Source organism: Rhinichthys klamathensis, unplaced genomic scaffold, assembly GCF_029890125.1.
Source record: "Rhinichthys klamathensis goyatoka isolate OS25496 unplaced genomic scaffold, OSU_Roscu_1.1 h1tg000185l_1, whole genome shotgun sequence".
Taxonomy (NCBI): domain Eukaryota; kingdom Metazoa; phylum Chordata; class Actinopteri; order Cypriniformes; family Leuciscidae; genus Rhinichthys; species Rhinichthys klamathensis.
In genome coordinates, this window is record NW_026606713.1 from 890,633 (window position 1) to 909,153 (window position 18,521).

At 44.5% G+C, this 18,521-nt stretch overlaps 3 protein-coding genes and 1 long non-coding RNA gene across 4 annotated transcripts; all 4 read left to right on the forward strand.

Moving 5' to 3' along the window:
• Nucleotides 1–884: 884 nt before the first annotated feature.
• LOC130095084 (uncharacterized) lies at nt 885–1,584 on the forward strand. The gene is made up of 3 exons (XR_008808040.1): nt 885–970; nt 1,055–1,110; nt 1,216–1,584. It is a non-coding gene; the product is annotated as an uncharacterized LOC130095084 (long non-coding RNA).
• A 506-nt stretch (nt 1,585–2,090) lies between these two features.
• LOC130095111 (uncharacterized) lies at nt 2,091–5,576 on the forward strand. The gene has a single exon (XM_056261766.1). The coding sequence runs from the start codon at nt 2,091–2,093 to the stop codon at nt 5,574–5,576; it is 3,486 nt and encodes a 1,161-aa protein (XP_056117741.1).
• Nucleotides 5,577–8,760: 3,184 nt separating this feature from the next.
• Nucleotides 8,761–10,681, forward strand: LOC130095121 (zona pellucida sperm-binding protein 3-like). Its single transcript, XM_056261775.1, has 8 exons — nt 8,761–9,351; nt 9,428–9,549; nt 9,636–9,739; nt 9,818–9,995; nt 10,068–10,185; nt 10,259–10,341; nt 10,413–10,501; nt 10,573–10,681. The coding sequence occupies exons 1-8, from the start codon at nt 8,776–8,778 to the stop codon at nt 10,638–10,640; spliced, it is 1,338 nt and encodes a 445-aa protein (XP_056117750.1). The 5' UTR covers nt 8,761–8,775; the 3' UTR covers nt 10,641–10,681.
• A 2,589-nt stretch (nt 10,682–13,270) lies between these two features.
• On the forward strand, nt 13,271–18,178 carry LOC130095112 (serine-rich adhesin for platelets-like). The gene is made up of 3 exons (XM_056261767.1): nt 13,271–13,356; nt 13,441–13,496; nt 13,602–18,178. The coding sequence occupies exons 1-3, from the start codon at nt 13,298–13,300 to the stop codon at nt 18,176–18,178; spliced, it is 4,692 nt and encodes a 1,563-aa protein (XP_056117742.1). The 5' UTR covers nt 13,271–13,297.
• The last annotated feature ends 343 nt before the right edge of the window (nt 18,179–18,521 follow it).

Sequence of the window (18,521 nt, forward strand, 5' to 3'; positions counted from 1 at the left end):
CCCCAAAGAGATGCTGAACAGGAGTCCTCAGAGCATTTTGACTGAGCTTTATCCCTGAGACTCCAAACATTATTCTTACTTCCTTCCTTGTTCATTCACTTTGTCTTTCAATCAGCTGTGACTCTGTCTGATTTGAATCAAATCATCAAACCTTGACCTGGTGTAAATACATTTTGGTACTTATAGATTGTTACTCAGTCTCTCTGCTCAAATCTATCAAATAGATTTTACTCTATCTCTCTGCTCAAATCTAGTACACCAAGTCTACACTGATGGATTACAAAGTTGTTTTCATTGCTGTTCTTGGTATTTATTTCTTTTATTAAAGCAAACATGTTATGAATATCGTTGCTGCCCTGCAGTGTGGACGTTTTTTTGTGAGTTGCTCAGTGTGTTAAATTGTGTATATTGTCTTTTTTTTTTTTTTTTTGCCTAACCATGTAACTTGCTAAGTTGGTAAAAGGTACAGGATTGTTTTTAAACGCAATTTAGCATTAAATTCCCCCCGATTTAGCATAAACTGAGCTTTGTTCTTTCTTCTGTATGTTCCCAATCCTAAAACTTACCTACCCCGTATATCAGTAATTGTCTCTCTGCACAGTTTGTATTACATTATGACAATTAAACAAAACTATTTATAAAGGTCACATTTTGTGTAAAGTGTATGAGAATATCCTATGCAGACAATACACAGTTACACACTTTAAAATGTTTAAACAGCACAGGGAATCAGAGCCTTCATAAAACCATCATCAATTATCTTTTAACAGCCAGTTAGTTTCCCAGGTGAACAATGTTTCATCTAATTAGTTATTTGCCCTAATTGGACTGATGAAGGCCTATAAAATACACTTATCTCCAGTTAGATATGTTTGCAATTGTAGTGTCTGTGTGGTGGTTTGAGAAAGTGAATGTTGGGGCATTGGAGTACTCAGGGTTTTTTGTTTGCCATGGATAAAGGGTGGACACAGTGAGTTTATTCAATCAATCTCGGTTTGTGAATGATTCAGCAAATAATTAATCTTCTTTATGTATTTTATATATTTACTTTTAGGTTACCCTTGTTTGTAATCTTCCTGCTCTTTTTGAGTAATACTCATGGATTTAAAGGTAAGATTAATGTTTTTGGTGTTTTTTTTTATATTTTCTCTCGTAAAGGATTTTAAATTGTGAGGTTTCTTTTTCTACAAGTCTTCTATTTTGTGTAATTCACAGGTGGGGCTCATTCAGATGCCCGCCACCGGTGGGGCCAAGCTTCAGACAGAACGTTCTCACCTCGTGCAGTCCAGTCTTCTGTGTCAGAGGTCCCTGTGACTGGGATTTTGCCTGAAGAAGTGGGCTCTAGTTTATTCGCTAACAGACCCCTGAAAAGGTTGAACTTACTCCAATTTGTTAAAGGTGGTGTTTCCAGCAGGCATGAATCAATGTCCCATGCCCAGACAGCTCCAAGCAGCTCTGTTTTAGCTTCCTTGCCTCTACCCTTAAATGAACGGCATGCAGGCCATTTGACATCGCTCCAGGGTTCCTCTGGATCAGCCGCTACAGATACTACTAGTGTTTCTACACAAGGAGAAAGTAGCTTCCCTGCCACACTTGGCACTTCTGGCCTGTCCACCAGTGATGAAAGCTCCCCTAGTTTGTACATGTCCAGCTCCCTGGAAACCTCTGGTGCTAAATCAGCAGAAGCCACTTTGCCTGTGTTCTCTCAGGAGAGTATCTCTTACAGCAGTTCATCTGCTCCAGGTGCCACGTACACTTCTCAAGGTAGCCCAGTGCTGGCTTCAGAAGGCTCTGGTCAATCCATCTCCCCTCAGGGTGAAAGCAGTTACAGTGGCTCGCCTCAGTCTCAAGGTGCCTCGAGTCAATATAACCCAGGCTCCTATAACATGCTCAGTTCTTCATCTGTTTCTAGTCAGTCTACCAGTGACCAGAGTACCCCCGGTTTGTATAGTTCTAGCTTTCAGGGAAGTTCGGGCAGTTTGTTGGAAGCTTCTGGCTCTTCTTTTCAAGGGGAAGTGGCAGGGCTTAGCTCTCATGTTGACTTGTCTCCCCAATCACAAGACAACTCCAGTCAGCTTCTACCCTCACAAATGGAGGTCTCTAGCCAGTCTACTAATGGTCAAAGCACTCCCAGCTTGTTTATGCTTGGCTCTGAGAGCAGTTCAGATTCACAGTCAACAGGTCCTGCTTCACCTCTAGACACTCAGGGTAGTCTCTCTCAAAGCATTTCTAGCCAGTCCACAAGCGTTCAAAGTTCACCTAGTGTGTCTACAAGCACCCAGAGCAGGTCTGCCACTCAATTAACTTCCAGTAATTTTTTTCCTGTGCAGGGAGGTAGTAGTTCTACTTCTAGCTTCTATCTGAAGCCTCAGGGCACTCTGGGTCTGTATGCCCCTGCGTCCCGTACCAAATATGTGAGTTCCCCCATGTCATCACACCCAGCTGTTTATAGCCAGTCAAAAAGTAGCTCTGGTCCTTGGTTTGGGGGCTCTACTGGCTTTGCCTCCCATGGAATAAGTAGCACTTACAGTGGTTCTGTCCAGCCTCAAGGTACCACAAGTCAGTTTGCCTCTGGGTCTCCATCCTACTATCCAAGTGTATCACTATCCTCGCCACAAGGGGCCTCCAGTCAGTCTGCTACAGTCCAAAGTTCACGGAAGCAGATTGCCTCTAGCTATGGCACCCAGTCAGGGTCCTCTAAGCCATTCACTCTGCAGGGAAGCTCCACTTATGGTGGGTCACTCCAGCCTCAAGGTACCTCAAATCAGTTTGCCTCTGGGTCTCCATCCTCCTATCCAAGTGTATCACTATTCTCACCCCAAGGTGCCTCCAGTCAGTCTGCTACAGTCCAGAGTTCACGGAAGCAGATTGCCTCTAGCTATGGCACCCAGTCAGGGTCCTTTAAGCCATTCACTCTGCAGGGAAGCTCCACTTATGGTGGGTCACTCCAGCCTCAGGGTACCACAAGTCAGTTTGCCTCTGGGTCTCCATCCTACTATCCAAGTGTATCACTATTCTCACCCCAAGGTGCCTCCAGTCAGTCTGCTGCAGTCCAGAGTTCACAGAAGCAGTTTACCTCTACCTTCACAGGCAACTCTGGCACCCAGGAAGGACCCTCTGTTCCCTTCAAATGGCAGGGAAGCACCACCTATGGTGGATCACTCCAGCCTCAAGATACCACAAGTCAGTTTGCCTCTGGGTCTCCATCCTCCTATCCAAGTGTATCACTATTCTCACCCCAAGGTGCCTCCAGTCAGTCTGCTACAGTACAGAGTTCACGGAAGCAGTTCACCTCTAGCTATGGCACCCAGTCAGGGTCCTCTAAGCCATTCACCCTGCAGGGAAGCACCACTTATGGTGGATCACTCCAGCTTCAAGATACCTCAAATCAGTTTGCCTCTGGGTCTCCATCCTCCTATCCAAGTGTATCACTATTCTCACCCCAAGGTGCCTCCAGTCAGTCTGCTACAGTCCAGAGTTCACGGAAGCAGATTGCCTCTAGCTATGGCACCCAGTCAGGGTCCTCTAAGCCATTCACCCTGCAGGGAAGCACCACCTATGGTGGATCACTCCAGCCTCAAGATACCTCAAATCAGTTTGCCTCTGGGTCTCCATCCTCCTATCCAAGTGTATCACTATTCTCACCCCAAGGTGCCTCCAGTCAGTCTGCTGCAGTCCAGAGTTCACAGAAGCAGTTTACCTCTACCTTCACAGGCAACTCTGGCACCCAGGAAGGACCCTCTGCTCCCTTCAAATGGCAGGGAAGCACCACCTATGGTGGATCACTCCAGCCTCAAGATACCACAAGTCAGTTCGCCTCTGGATCTCCATCCTACTATCCAAGTGTATCACTATCCTCGCCACAAGGGGCCTCCAGTCAGTCTGCTACAGTCCAGAGTTCACGGAAGCAGATTGCCTCTAGCTATGGCACCCAGTCAGGGTCCTCTAAGCCATTCACTCTGCAGGGAAGCTCCACTTATGGTGGGTCACTCCAGCCTCAAGGTACCACAAGTCAGTTTGCCTCTGGGTCTCCATCCTACTGTCCAAGTGTATCACTATTCTCACCCCAAGGTGCCTCCAGTCAGTCTGCTGCAGTACAGACTTCACAGAAGCAGTTTACCTCTACCTTCACAGTCAACTCTGGCACCCAGGAAGGACCCTCTGCTCCCTTCAAATGGCAGGGAAGCACCACCTATGGTGGATCGCTCCAGCCTCAAGATACCACAAGTCAGTTCGCCTCTGGATCTCCATCCTACTATCCAAGTGTATCACTATCCTCGCCACAAGGGGCCTCCAGTCAGTCTGCTACAGTCCAGAGTTCACGGAAGCAGTTCACCTCTAGCTATGGCACCCAGTCAGGGTCCTCTAAGCCATTCACCCTGCAGGGAAGCACCACCTATGGTGGATCACTCCAGCCTCAAGATACCTCAAATCAGTTTGCCTCTGGGTCTCCATCATCCTATCCAAGTGTATCACTATTCTCACCCCAAGGTGCCTCCAGTCAGTCTGCTACAGTCCAGAGTTCACGGAAGCAGTTCACCTCTAGCTATGGCACCCAGTCAGGGTCCTCTAAGCCATTCACCCTGCAGGGAAGCACCACCTATGGTGGATCACTCCAGCCTCAAGATACCTCAAATCAGTTTGCCTCTGGGTCTCCATCCTCCTATCCAAGTGTATCACTATTCTCACCCCAAGGTGCCTCCAGTCAGTCTGCTACAGTCCAGAGTTCACGGAAGCAGTTCACCTCTAGCTATGGCACCCAGTCAGGGTCCTCTAAGCCATTCACCCTTCAGGGAAGCACCACCTATGGTGGATCACTCCAGCCTCAAGATACCACAAGTCAGTTTGCCTCTGGGTCTCCATCCTCCTATAATGGTCATTGTGTATCGTTGTCCTCGCCCCAAGGTGTTGCCGACCAGTCCAGCCAAGCATTTCAAAGCTTTTCTGGGTCCCAAAGCCAAAAGTCTCAAAGATGGCAGCCTTCACGAGGTATTCAGACCTCAGGTGCAGCTGCATCACAGGGCAGCTCTCTGTCTCAAAGCTCTCCAATGCAGAGTTTGTTTCCTTCCCTGTCATCAGCAGGAGGCTCATCTTCAGGAGATCCTGGACCGTTTGTTTCTGCACAGGGTGGTAGCAGCAGATATGGTGGCTTTTCTCTTCATTCTCAAAGCCCCTCTAGCAAGTACACCCCTGGGTCTCATGCATATGCCAAGCTTGCTTCCTCTCCCCTAGCTGTTTCTAGCCAGTCTACCAGTGATAAGCGGTCAAATGGCCTGTATAGCTCAGACTCTCTGCGAACCCTGGGTCTCATTGGTGTAGTTGAAAGACCCTCTAGACTCCCATCTCAAGCTCCTTCTGACTCTACAAGCAGTAACCAGATATCTGAGCATTTTGTGGCCATGCAACGCCCCACAGGTTCAAACCTAACTCCATCTCTAGGCTTGAGTGCCCAAGCATCATCTGTTGGCATGTTCTCTGGTATCCCACAGACTGCGCAGGCTCTACGTGAATCTGGGTCAGATGTCCAGCTATACAATCGACCATTCCTCAATCAGCTATACTCCGTAAAGGGCTAAGGGACTCTATAAAACAGCTACATTATGCAAAGTGATGTCTTCCAGAATATAAAATCTAATAAATGTTTGTAACAGGTTTTTTTCTTGTGCTGTTTTGTGTTTAAGCTACATTCAAAGGATAGAACCTCAAATTTGAATGTTTTTGCACTTATGCCAGATCTATTAATATTCATTGGTTTGTCCATTGATTCAAATAAAGAATTTAATACATGGTTGATCAAATTAAGTTTATTGGGCAAGTGAAAAACCATTGCAAAAATGATCTACTGGCCAGAGATTCAAATCAATAACTTTACTGAACTTAACCTGAGGTTAAAAACTGAAGATTAAAAATAGCTTCTAGACTAAAAGATTTGTTATAAACTGAAGTCTGTGTAGTAGTTGGTGGGGCTACAGGGTTTAAGTGGGAGAAACCAATGTGCCAAAGTTCACTTCTTAACATCCCATCTTACAGCTGAAGATTCCCAGCGAGAGGAAAATGTCAGGACAAAAACAATAAAATCCTGCCCTCTTTGTCTGGTCCATAACATGTTTGGTCCATTGTACTTAAGAAATTCAGTGTTTGATATACCATGCCGATAGAAATGGACAACATGTTCTCATGAGTATTCGTATGTATTTTGCCACACGTACATTTACTTGTGTTCCCATAGACACTGAAACCTACAATATTGACGTATTGACAGGACTATAACATCAATTATTTACGTATGAACAACTTTACAGACTTACAAATGTGTATAAAATCCTTATTTATGAACATTAAAATTGTGGCAATATCTCGATTCTATTGTATTCAATTGTCATATAAATGACATTATGTTTTCAGTCACATTTATGAGAAACTGTTTACTCATCCACTTAATTTGGGGTCATTAACCTGCTCAAAAACACTTTGCACACGTTGAAATTGTCGGCCATCAGGGTCACTGATGACACAAGTGACCACACAAGATGACATGGTGGGGTCATGGGTTGTATTTGAGGGGCTCTGTAGCACACCCCTTTTTACCTAAAGTAGCCAAACTTCATACACTTATTGATCTCATTGGGCCAAACAAATTTTCGATCAGATTTTCAATATCCCGAACGGTTTGGCTGTGGCAAGGCAACAAATTTATGGCAAAAAAAAAGGAAACAGGAAGTGTGTTATAACTTCTGCATACATTGTGTCACCGAGGCTCACCCCAATCGACCTGATGGTGGTGCTACAATGATCAAAAGTACATAATGGGTCATAAATCCTAAACCATTTGTCACAGGCTCAAGTGTCTTATATCATTGGAATCCTTGACAGAAAGCATGTCTTGGAATGATGTCATACTGGTAAAATTCAGGGGAATGTTTTCAAGAAACCTGTATACTTTTGTGAGCTAAACCTAGGTTTTTTGCCCGATCGGAACCAAACACATGCAAAAAGATTCTCTAGAGTCTGGTTGTCCATTATCAAGCCAATTTCCATTCACATTTGCAACAGGGCGCCAGAATGTTTGACGTGGGCGTGGTTACTTCTACTAAAACGACCATCCCTCTTGTACACATGTATGGGCTCAGTCTGGGGTCGTGTGAAAAATGACGTGGTGACTAGGGGTAGGAATCACAGGATAGGCTACGAAAGTTATCTTTGTAGATATCATTCTTTGTGTGAACAGGCCTTTATTGTTTACATTAGGTAGTACACATGCACAAATCAGGATGACTGATAAAAATGAAAGATTGAGAAGGGTATATAGATATGTTCAGAATAGCATACTACCATAACATGCAAATTATCCCAGAATGCAACACACTGTACCTTCCATGAGAAATTTAATTCTCATGTTTTGATCCAACTGCAGACGTAAATACATTTTTACACAAAATTAAATAAAAAATGCAAAAACAGCTTTTTATTTCTTTGATGATTGCGGAACGTAAATTGCTGAATTAAACAAACAACGTTTATGGTTGTTCTGTTTGACAAACTATTTTAAAAAGTATGGCTCCGTCCGAAATCACATAGCTACTTTGAACTACATAGACTTTGAACTTAAACATGACTGGGGCATCTATTATTGTAGGCTACTCGCACTGATTTCCACCATCCCGATAAAAGCCTCTTTTTCTTAGGCTAGTTAACTTATGTCCACGTTTCACGTTTACATGTTGAGCGCCACCTCGAGGACCCATGAAGTAGCGACGCTGGGAGCAGGGAAATCTATTTAGAGCGCCTTATTTTATTTAAAAAAATATCGCTATTTGACGCCAGCGTATCGATTATCGTATCGCACAGAGCATCAAGGCGTTCCTCCTAAACTTACAGCTCCTCTGGGTAGACCCATGCAGGAAGTCTAAGTTATTTGCCTTCAAGAGCACCTGAGGGGCCTGACAGAGCCCACCAGTCCTACTCTCCATCGTCGTCCTCCTCAGTTTCTACGGAGAAAGGGACCGCTATAGTGACCGAGATCACTGTGCTGCTTCACAAACTATTTGTGAACTTAACTATATTTTCTTTAACATTCTCCAGCATGTTTTAATGTGTGCTATGTCATGTTTCAAACGCCAACATTTTTTTAAGTTCTTAATGTCTAATGAGCTTAACTTTTGTATTTTAAATTAAATTGTTTTAGTAGACTGTTCAGATTATAGTCTTTCAGTGCTGAGCAGCGTATAGTATGCCACAAACACTCTGATCAACCTAAACATAACAGTTGCAATGGGGAGAAAAAATATCAGTGAATCTATAATCAAATAATGTTATGATCCTGCATTCCTTTGATTCTGAACTAAATTTCTCCATTTCAGACCCCCGTGAAGATTGCTGTTGATGTGAGGGAAGAACGTTTGTTATAATCTAAACCTGAAACATACTAAACTTTATTATTCTGGATACTCTAGTGTGCAATTCTGTCTGTGGCCATGTTTCTGAATTAATAAAAAAGGAAGAAACAAAAAGACTTTTTTGATCTAAAGACATTTTGTTATCTAAAATAAGCAATCATTTGGTTTAGCTACTAATAACATGCCCTTATATGTAAATTCATTTTATTCTGCGTAGTAAAGAATCAATGACTTTCACCTGTGACATATTGATTGAGTAAATTGGCAGGTCTAGAGAAAAATGATGCTTGTCACGAGAGAGGTGGAGCCTTTCTGATTTACATCTGCATAAATTGGGATGGTAGCACCCTAATGTGTCATTGAAACAAGCTTGGCAATAATGGGGTTTTGGCAGGTTGGATTTGGATTGGTATTTATTCTTGCACTTGGATTGTCTGAAGCACAATGGAGGGCAAGAGCAGCACATAATCGGAGTCCAAGCGAGTTTAGGCCTAGAACATTAGCTCAAGCTTCTCAACAGGCTGATTCCAGGATGTCTTTGGTTCCCAGTAACACTGCATTTGCACCACAAAGTTTTCCCGCTCAGTTTCCTGTCCAGACACCAGTCAGGACTGACTTTGGAAAGTCTTCTCAAGATCTTATGGGTGTTCAATTAAAAGAGCTGTTGCAGGGTCCAGTGGCGACACTGACGTGGAGTTTTCCAAGTCTACCAGAGGAACCGCAGCAGCCAGACGTTCCTTTTGAGTTGCCTTATCCTGTCCCTGCCAACAGTGTAGCTGCTCAGTGTGGAGAGAATTCAGTATATGTGGAAGTGATGAAGGACTTCTTTGGGACTGGGCACCCACTGTTGTCCTCTGGTTTTACACTGGGAGGGTGTACTGCAACTGGAGAGGATTCTTCTGCTCAAGTGCTGATCTTTGAGTCTGAACTGCATGGATGTAGCGGTACATCAATGGTAAGGTTCTGTTGTGACAATCATAGGTATTTTGAATTGTCCATGTGACTGTTCTTCTATTAACCTTTCTGTTTAGGTGACTGAGGATGAGCTTGTCTATAGGTTCAACATTATGTACACCCCACAAGAGGCTTCATATGGTGTTCCTATTGTCAGGAGCAGTGGTGCGGTGGTTGGTATCGAGTGTCATTATCCAAGGTGAGGATTCAATTAATTCAGGCTCACCCAATGTTCTAATCCTGCCGTTTATGGGCAAGAGATGACCGCTTGTTTAACTCCTACAGAACACATAATGTGAGCAGCGATGCCTTAATGCCCACTTGGATCCCATATGCCTCAACTGAGGTTGCAGAGGACGTCTTTGTCTTCTCCCTCAAGCTCATGACTGGTTGGTGTAGCCCATACAGATTTGTAGAATGCTTGTGAATCATCTGTTAAGATAATTATTTTACTTTTTTTTTTTCAGATGACTGGAGATTTGAGAGACCTTCTAACCAGTACTTCCTGGGTGACATGATAAATCTTGAAGCGTCAGTGCGTTTGTACAGCCATGTTCCCATCCGTGTGTTTGTGGACAGCTGCGTGGCTACTGCAGTCCCTGATGTTGCTTCTGTCCCCAGATACTCCTTTATTGAGAATAATGGGTAAGAGGTGCTACCTCATGTATCCCAGCTTCCATAAGGGTTGTGTGATTTCTAACTGGGTTCTGTTCACAGGTGCCTGGTTGATGCCAAGCTCACAGGCTCCACGTCTCACTTTATGCCCCGGACTCAAGGTGATAAGCTAGGGTTTCAGCTAGAGGCGTTCAGGTTCCAGCAAGCAGACAGTGGGCTGGTATGCATGTCCTGTAGTTGTGCAACTCTTTGTATGATATGCTGCCATGGTGTACAAACCATTGTCTCTGCAGGTCTACATCACATGCATTTTGAAGGTGGCTGCAGCAACCTCTCCAAGTTCTGAACAGAAAGCTTGTTCATTCTCTGCTAATGGGTATGTTGCCCGCTAAATAAGTGTACAGGTGAATTGGTTGCGTTAACTTATTTGAGGGTTTGTTTTGTCAGGTGGGTGTCTGCAGATGATTCTGACCAGGTGTGTGGCTGCTGTGACACAACGTGTAGCATCAGAAGTGGAAGTGATCAACTGCTTACAGGTTTGGACTAACTCTGATAAGTTGTTATTGTCATACATGGCTTTAGTTCTCACTAATCATTTGTTCCTCAGATCTACGCTGGGAAAGAGCATCTGTCGGCCCCATCAATGTTAAAGAATATGGCTATGGCCAAAAATAACTGGAAATGTCATGTGATTTTTAATAAATGTTGTTAAAATATTTGGGTTTTTTGTTGTCTTTACTTGCAGTTTACATGGTTTCTGTTCAGACATGTACCACAAAAAGCCTTATTTCTACTGGCCTAGATGGGGGACATCTTATTTCTACTGGCCTAGGGGGGGACATTTTTGCTCAAGTCATTTGTTGGGCTAGGCCTATTACAACACAAAAAGGCGGAAGTACCTGGATTTTGGCGTGTTCGCACCGCAGGAACTAGGAACGATTTTAGTTCTAGGAACTAATTTAGCTCCTCCTTCAGAGTAGGGTCTAAACCAGCAATATAGGAACTATCTGTGACGTAAGTGTACGCTGATTGGCCGAACGCACTATTATGCATTATTATAAAGGCTGTGTAAACACACAGATTATAGCCATTTATTTCAGAAACTCTACAAACATAGAAAACAGTGATAGATGGGCCTCTTAACCTTCACGCTGAGGGGAAAATCCAACGCAACTGAGGGGACCAAGCAAAACATGATTATGTATTTCTGCTCAGCTAGCAACACTGGACATGTGTACACTTTTTATTTATTTTTTTATTTACGTATAACAGTTCTTTCTAATAATGTATGAGACAGGGCTGTTAGACAAACCGTAAACTAATGAACATGGAGCATGCGAGCACTGTGTGCTTAGGCTCTGGCGTTGTCAAAATAAGTCACATAAGCGTGGCTTACGTCACTTCAGAGTTCCTACTGGCGGTGCAAATGCAACCAGGAAAACGTTCCTATGGGAACCATTCGTCCGTGTAGAACTACGCGGTGCGAAATCTCCCAGATTTGATGAAACTTCAGCTGTGTGTTAGCTGTAGGAAGCTGATGACATGGATGTGACTATTGTGAGTCAGTTATAGAGCCACCAAATGGCAGATGGAAGCATGTCACTTTCGTAAAGCAGACGTAAACCTGTGAAAGGATTCTTGAATACTGTTGTTATGGCAACGCATCAAACTTTTTATATTTCTTTTGGGTATTTCTGAGACTCTTAGCATGCTTCAAATTGCATGAAACTCGACACGCACACATCAGAGTTGTAAGCCAGTAGACATGGGCAAAGCCTTAAAAATGGGCGTGTAGGAGCGGCTAAGTAGCGTCACAAACTTCCCTGCCACAAAGTGGGTGGTTAGTTTTACCTACAGTCAACAAACTTGGTACATTACTGTATATTATTCTCATCGAGCCGGGCGACTTTCTAATTTACAGTCACCAACAGGAAGTTAGATATTTTTGTTTGAATGTGGATTTTTGGAATCAAGCTCTGAATTTTTAACTACTGCTCCAAGGAGCCTCATACGATTCACACCAAACTTTCTCAACATGATGCCAATATATTGAAGAGGCTACATTTCAAATGGGTCTCTTGAACGGAGTTGATGAAATAAAATAATGACAAAAAGGGAAACAGGAAGAGTCTCATATCTTCTAAATAACAAATTATACACCATTTATTTCTATATAAAATAATACAAATAAGAAGTAAAAATCACATTTTATTATTTTTCATAAAATGCATTTGTGCTATCTGGTTGAAATAAATAAAATAAAATGTAATACATAGTATAACCACTAGTGTGCAGCATAGGCCTATATTTAAACAGGGTTGAAAAAGCCTTGTTGCTGAGAATTTTTCAGACATAATTATCAAAAATGTTGAATTTTCTGGCTCAACTAACTGGTAAACAGTCTCTAACTCTTGAGAATCTTCCCCAAAGAGATGCTGAACAGGAGTCCTCAGAGCATTTTGACTGAGCTTTATCCCTGAGACTCCAAACATTATTCTTACTTCCTTCCTTGTTCATTCACTTTGTCTTTCAATCAGCTGTGACTCTGTCTGATTTGAATCAAATCATCAAACCTTGACCTGGTGTAAATACATTTTGGTACTTATAGATTGTTACTCAGTCTCTCTGCTCAAATCTATCAAATAGATTTTACTCTATCTCTCTGCTCAAATCTAGTACACCAAGTCTACACTGATGGATTACAAAGTTGTTTTCATTGCTGTTCTTGGTATTTATTTCTTTTATTAAAGCAAACATGTTATGAATATCGTTGCTGCCCTGCAGTGTGGACGTTTTTTTGTGAGTTGCTCAGTGTGTTAAATTGTGTATATTGTCTTTTTTTTTTTTTTTTGCCTAACCATGTAACTTGCTAAGTTGGTAAAAGGTACAGGATTGTTTTTAAACGCAATTTAGCATTAAATTCCCCCCGATTTAGCATAAACTGAGCTTTGTTCTTTCTTCTGTATGTTCCCAATCCTAAAACTTACCTACCCCGTATATCAGTAATTGTCTCTCTGCACAGTTTGTATTACATTATGACAATTAAACAAAACTATTTATAAAGGTCACATTTTGTGTAAAGTGTATGAGAATATCCTATGCAGACAATACACAGTTACACACTTTAAAATGTTTAAACAGCACAGGGAATCAGAGCCTTCATAAAACCATCATCAATTATCTTTTAACAGCCAGTTAGTTTCCCAGGTGAACAATGTTTCATCTAATTAGTTATTTGCCCTAATTGGACTGATGAAGGCCTATAAAATACACTTATCTCCAGTTAGATATGTTTGCAATTGTAGTGTCTGTGTGGTGGTTTGAGAAAGTGAATGTTGGGGCATTGGAGTACTCAGGGTTTTTTGTTTGCCATGGATAAAGGGTGGACACAGTGAGTTTATTCAATCAATCTCGGTTTGTGAATGATTCAGCAAATAATTAATTTTCTTTATGTATTTTATATATTTACTTTTAGGTTACCCTTGTTTGTAATCTTCCTGCTCTTTTTGAGTAATACTCATGGATTTAAAGGTAAGATTAATGTTTTTGGTGTTTTTTTTTATATTTTCTCTCGTAAAGGATTTTAAATTGTGAGGTTTCTTTTTCTACAAGTCTTCTATTTTGTGTAATTCACAGGTGGGGCTCATTCAGATGCCCGCCACCGGTGGGGCCAAGCTTCAGACAGAACGTTCTCACCTCGTGCAGTCCAGTCTTCTGTGTCAGAGGTCCCTGTGACTGGGATTTTGCCTGAAGAAGTGGGCTCTAGTTTATTCGCTAACAGACCCCTGAAAAGGTTGAACTTACTCCAATTTGTTAAAGGTGGTGTTTCCAGCAGGCATGAATCAATGTCCCATGCCCAGACAGCTCCAAGCAGCTCTGTTTTAGCTTCCTTGCCTCTACCCTTAAATGAACGGCATGCAGGCCGTTTGACATCGCTCCAGGGTTCCTCTGGATCAGCCGCTACAGATACTACTAGTGTTTCTACACAAGGAGAAAGTAGCTTCCCTGCCACACTTGGCACTTCTGGCCTGTCCACCAGTGATGAAAGCTCCCCTAGTTTGTACATGTCCAGCTCCCTGGAAACCTCTGGTGCTAAATCAGCAGAAGCCACTTTGCCTGTGTTCTCTCAGGAGAGTATCTCTTACAGCAGTTCATCTGCTCCAGGTGCCACGTACACTTCTCAAGGTAGCCCAGTGCTGGCTTCAGAAGGCTCTGGTCAATCCATCTCCCCTCAGGGTGAAAGCAGTTACAGTGGCTCGCCTCAGTCTCAAGGTGCCTCGAGTCAATATAACCCAGGCTCCTATAACATGCTCAGTTCTTCATCTGTTTCTAGTCAGTCTACCAGTGACCAGAGTACCCCCGGTTTGTATAGTTCTAGCTTTCAGGGAAGTTCGGGCAGTTTGTTGGAAGCTTCTGGCTCTTCTTTTCAAGGGGAAGTGGCAGGGCTTAGCTCTCATGTTGACTTGTCTCCCCAATCACAAGACAACTCCAGTCAGCTTCTACCCTCACAAATGGAGGTCTCTAGCCAGTCTACTAATGGTCAAAGCACTCCCAGCTTGTTTATGCTTGGCTCTGAGAGCAGTTCAGATTCACAGTCAACAGGTCCTGCTTCACCTCTAGACACTCAGGGTAGTCTCTCTCAAAGCATTTCTAGCCAGTCCACAAGCGTTCAAAGTTCACCTAGTGTGTCTACAAGCACCCAGAGCAGGTCTGCCACTCAATTAACTTCCAGTAATTTTTTTCCTGTGCAGGGAGGTAGTAGTTCTACTTCTAGCTTCTATCTGAAGCCTCAGGGCACTCTGGGTCTGTATGCCCCTGCGTCCCGTACCAAATATGTGAGTTCCCCCATGTCATCACACCCAGCTGTTTATAGCCAGTCAAAAAGTAGCTCTGGTCCTTGGTTTGGGGGCTCTACTGGCTTTGCCTCCCATGGAATAAGTAGCACTTACAGTGGTTCTGTCCAGCCTCAAGGTACCACAAGTCAGTTTGCCTCTGGGTCTCCATCCTACTATCCAAGTGTATCACTATCCTCGCCACAAGGGGCCTCCAGTCAGTCTGCTACAGTCCAAAGTTCACGGAAGCAGATTGCCTCTAGCTATGGCACCCAGTCAGGGTCCTCTAAGCCATTCACTCTGCAGGGAAGCTCCACTTATGGTGGGTCACTCCAGCCTCAAGGTACCTCAAATCAGTTTGCCTCTGGGTCTCCATCCTCCTATCCAAGTGTATCACTATTCTCACCCCAAGGTGCCTCCAGTCAGTCTGCTACAGTCCAGAGTTCACGGAAGCAGATTGCCTCTAGCTATGGCACCCAGTCAGGGTCCTCTAAGCCATTCACTCTGCAGGGAAGCTCCACTTATGGTGGGTCACTCCAGCCTCAGGGTACCACAAGTCAGTTTGCCTCTGGGTCTCCATCCTACTATCCAAGTGTATCACTATTCTCACCCCAAGGTGCCTCCAGTCAGTCTGCTGCAGTCCAGAGTTCACAGAAGCAGTTTACCTCTACCTTCACAGGCAACTCTGGCACCCAGGAAGGACCCTCTGTTCCCTTCAAATGGCAGGGAAGCACCACCTATGGTGGATCACTCCAGCCTCAAGATACCACAAGTCAGTTTGCCTCTGGGTCTCCATCCTCCTATCCAAGTGTATCACTATTCTCACCCCAAGGTGCCTCCAGTCAGTCTGCTACAGTACAGAGTTCACGGAAGCAGTTCACCTCTAGCTATGGCACCCAGTCAGGGTCCTCTAAGCCATTCACCCTGCAGGGAAGCACCACTTATGGTGGATCACTCCAGCTTCAAGATACCTCAAATCAGTTTGCCTCTGGGTCTCCATCCTCCTATCCAAGTGTATCACTATTCTCACCCCAAGGTGCCTCCAGTCAGTCTGCTACAGTCCAGAGTTCACGGAAGCAGATTGCCTCTAGCTATGGCACCCAGTCAGGGTCCTCTAAGCCATTCACCCTGCAGGGAAGCACCACCTATGGTGGATCACTCCAGCCTCAAGATACCTCAAATCAGTTTGCCTCTGGGTCTCCATCCTCCTATCCAAGTGTATCACTATTCTCACCCCAAGGTGCCTCCAGTCAGTCTGCTGCAGTCCAGAGTTCACAGAAGCAGTTTACCTCTACCTTCACAGGCAACTCTGGCACCCAGGAAGGACCCTCTGCTCCCTTCAAATGGCAGGGAAGCACCACCTATGGTGGATCACTCCAGCCTCAAGATACCACAAGTCAGTTCGCCTCTGGATCTCCATCCTACTATCCAAGTGTATCACTATCCTCGCCACAAGGGGCCTCCAGTCAGTCTGCTACAGTCCAGAGTTCACGGAAGCAGATTGCCTCTAGCTATGGCACCCAGTCAGGGTCCTCTAAGCCATTCACTCTGCAGGGAAGCTCCACTTATGGTGGGTCACTCCAGCCTCAAGGTACCACAAGTCAGTTTGCCTCTGGGTCTCCATCCTACTATCCAAGTGTATCACTATTCTCACCCCAAGGTGCCTCCAGTCAGTCTGCTGCAGTACAGACTTCACAGAAGCAGTTTACCTCTACCTTCACAGTCAACTCTGGCACCCAGGAAGGACCCTCTGCTCCCTTCAAATGGCAGGGAAGCACCACCTATGGTGGATCGCTCCAGCCTCAAGATACCACAAGTCAGTTCGCCTCTGGATCTCCATCCTACTATCCAAGTGTATCACTATCCTCGCCACAAGGGGCCTCCAGTCAGTCTGCTACAGTCCAGAGTTCACGGAAGCAGTTCACCTCTAGCTATGGCACTCAGTCAGGGTCCTCTAAGCCATTCACCCTGCAGGGAAGCACCACCTATGGTGGATCACTCCAGCCTCAAGATACCTCAAATCAGTTTGCCTCTGGGTCTCCATCATCCTATCCAAGTGTATCACTATTCTCACCCCAGGGTGCCTCCAGTCAGTCTGCTACAGTCCAGAGTTCACGGAAGCAGTTCACCTCTAGCTATGGCACCCAGTCAGGGTCCTCTAAGCCATTCACTCTGCAGGGAAGCTCCACTTATGGTGGGTCACTCCAGCCTCAGGGTACCACAAGTCAGTTTGCCTCTGGGTCTCCATCCTACTATCCAAGTGTATCACTATTCTCACCCCAAGGTGCCTCCAGTCAGTCTGCTGCAGTCCAGAGTTCACAGAAGCAGTTTACCTCTACCTTCACAGGCAACTCTGGCACCCAGGAAGGACCCTCTGTTCCCTTCAAATGGCAGGGAAGCACCACCTATGGTGGATCACTCCAGCCTCAAGATACCTCAAATCAGTTTGCCTCTGGGTCTCCATCCTCCTATCCAAGTGTATCACTATTCTCACCCCAAGGTGCCTCCAGTCAGTCTGCTACAGTCCAGAGTTCACGGAAGCAGTTCACCTCTAGCTATGGCACCCAGTCAGGGTCCTCTAAGCCATTCACCCTTCAGGGAAGCACCACCTATGGTGGATCACTCCAGCCTCAAGATACCACAAGTCAGTTTGCCTCTGGGTCTCCATCCTCCTATAATGGTCATTGTGTATCGTTGTCCTCGCCCCAAGGTGTTGCCGACCAGTCCAGCCAAGCATTTCAAAGCTTTTCTGGGTCCCAAAGCCAAAAGTCTCAAAGATGGCAGCCTTCACGAGGTATTCAGACCTCAGGTGCAGCTGCATCACAGGGCAGCTCTCTGTCTCAAAGCTCTCCAATGCAGAGTTTGTTTCCTTCCCTGTCATCAGCAGGAGGCTCATCTTCAGGAGATCCTGGACCGTTTGTTTCTGCACAGGGTGGTAGCAGCAGATATGGTGGCTTTTCTCTTCATTCTCAAAGCCCCTCTAGCAAGTACACCCCTGGGTCTCATGCATATGCCAAGCTTGCTTCCTCTCCCCTAGCTGTTTCTAGCCAGTCTACCAGTGATAAGCGGTCAAATGGCCTGTATAGCTCAGACTCTCTGCGAACCCTGGGTCTCATTGGTGTAGTTGAAAGACCCTCTAGACTCCCATCTCAAGCTCCTTCTGACTCTACAAGCAGTAACCAGATATCTGAGCATTTTGTGGCCATGCAACGCCCCACAGGTTCAAACCTAACTCCATCTCTAGGCTTGAGTGCCCAAGCATCATCTGTTGGCATGTTCTCTGGTATCCCACAGACTGCGCAGGCTCTACGTGAATCTGGGTCAGATGTCCAGCTATACAATCGACCATTCCTCAATCAGCTATACTCCGTAAAGGGCTAAGGGACTCTATAAAACAGCTACATTATGCAAAGTGATGTCTTCCAGAATATAAAATCTAATAAATGTTTGTAACAGGTTTTTTTCTTGTGCTGTTTTGTGTTTAAGCTACATTCAAAGGATAGAACCTCAAATTTGAATGTTTTTGCACTTATGCCAGATCTATTAATATTCATTGGTTTGTCCATTGATTCAAATAAAGAATTTAATACATGGTTGATCAAATTAAGTTTATTGGGCAAGTGAAAAACCATTGCAAAAATGATCTACTGGCCAGAGATTCAAATCAATAACTTTACTGAACTTAACCTGAGGTTAAAAACTGAAGATAAAAATAGCTTCTAGA

Coding starts and splice junctions, on each gene's coding strand:
- LOC130095112 (XM_056261767.1), top strand. CDS start 13,298: ATGTTGGGGCATTGGAGTACTCAGGGTTTTTTGTTTGCCATGGATAAA. Junction 13,357..13,440: donor ATGGATAAAGGGTGGACACA/GTGAGTTTATTC, acceptor ATTTACTTTTAG/GTTACCCTTGTTTGTAATCT. Junction 13,497..13,601: donor TAATACTCATGGATTTAAAG/GTAAGATTAATG, acceptor TGTAATTCACAG/GTGGGGCTCATTCAGATGCC.
- LOC130095111 (XM_056261766.1), top strand. CDS start 2,091: ATGGAGGTCTCTAGCCAGTCTACTAATGGTCAAAGCACTCCCAGCTTG.
- LOC130095121 (XM_056261775.1), top strand. CDS start 8,776: ATGGGGTTTTGGCAGGTTGGATTTGGATTGGTATTTATTCTTGCACTT. Junction 9,740..9,817: donor CTCCCTCAAGCTCATGACTG/GTTGGTGTAGCC, acceptor TTTTTTTTTCAG/ATGACTGGAGATTTGAGAGA. Junction 9,996..10,067: donor TCCTTTATTGAGAATAATGG/GTAAGAGGTGCT, acceptor TTCTGTTCACAG/GTGCCTGGTTGATGCCAAGC.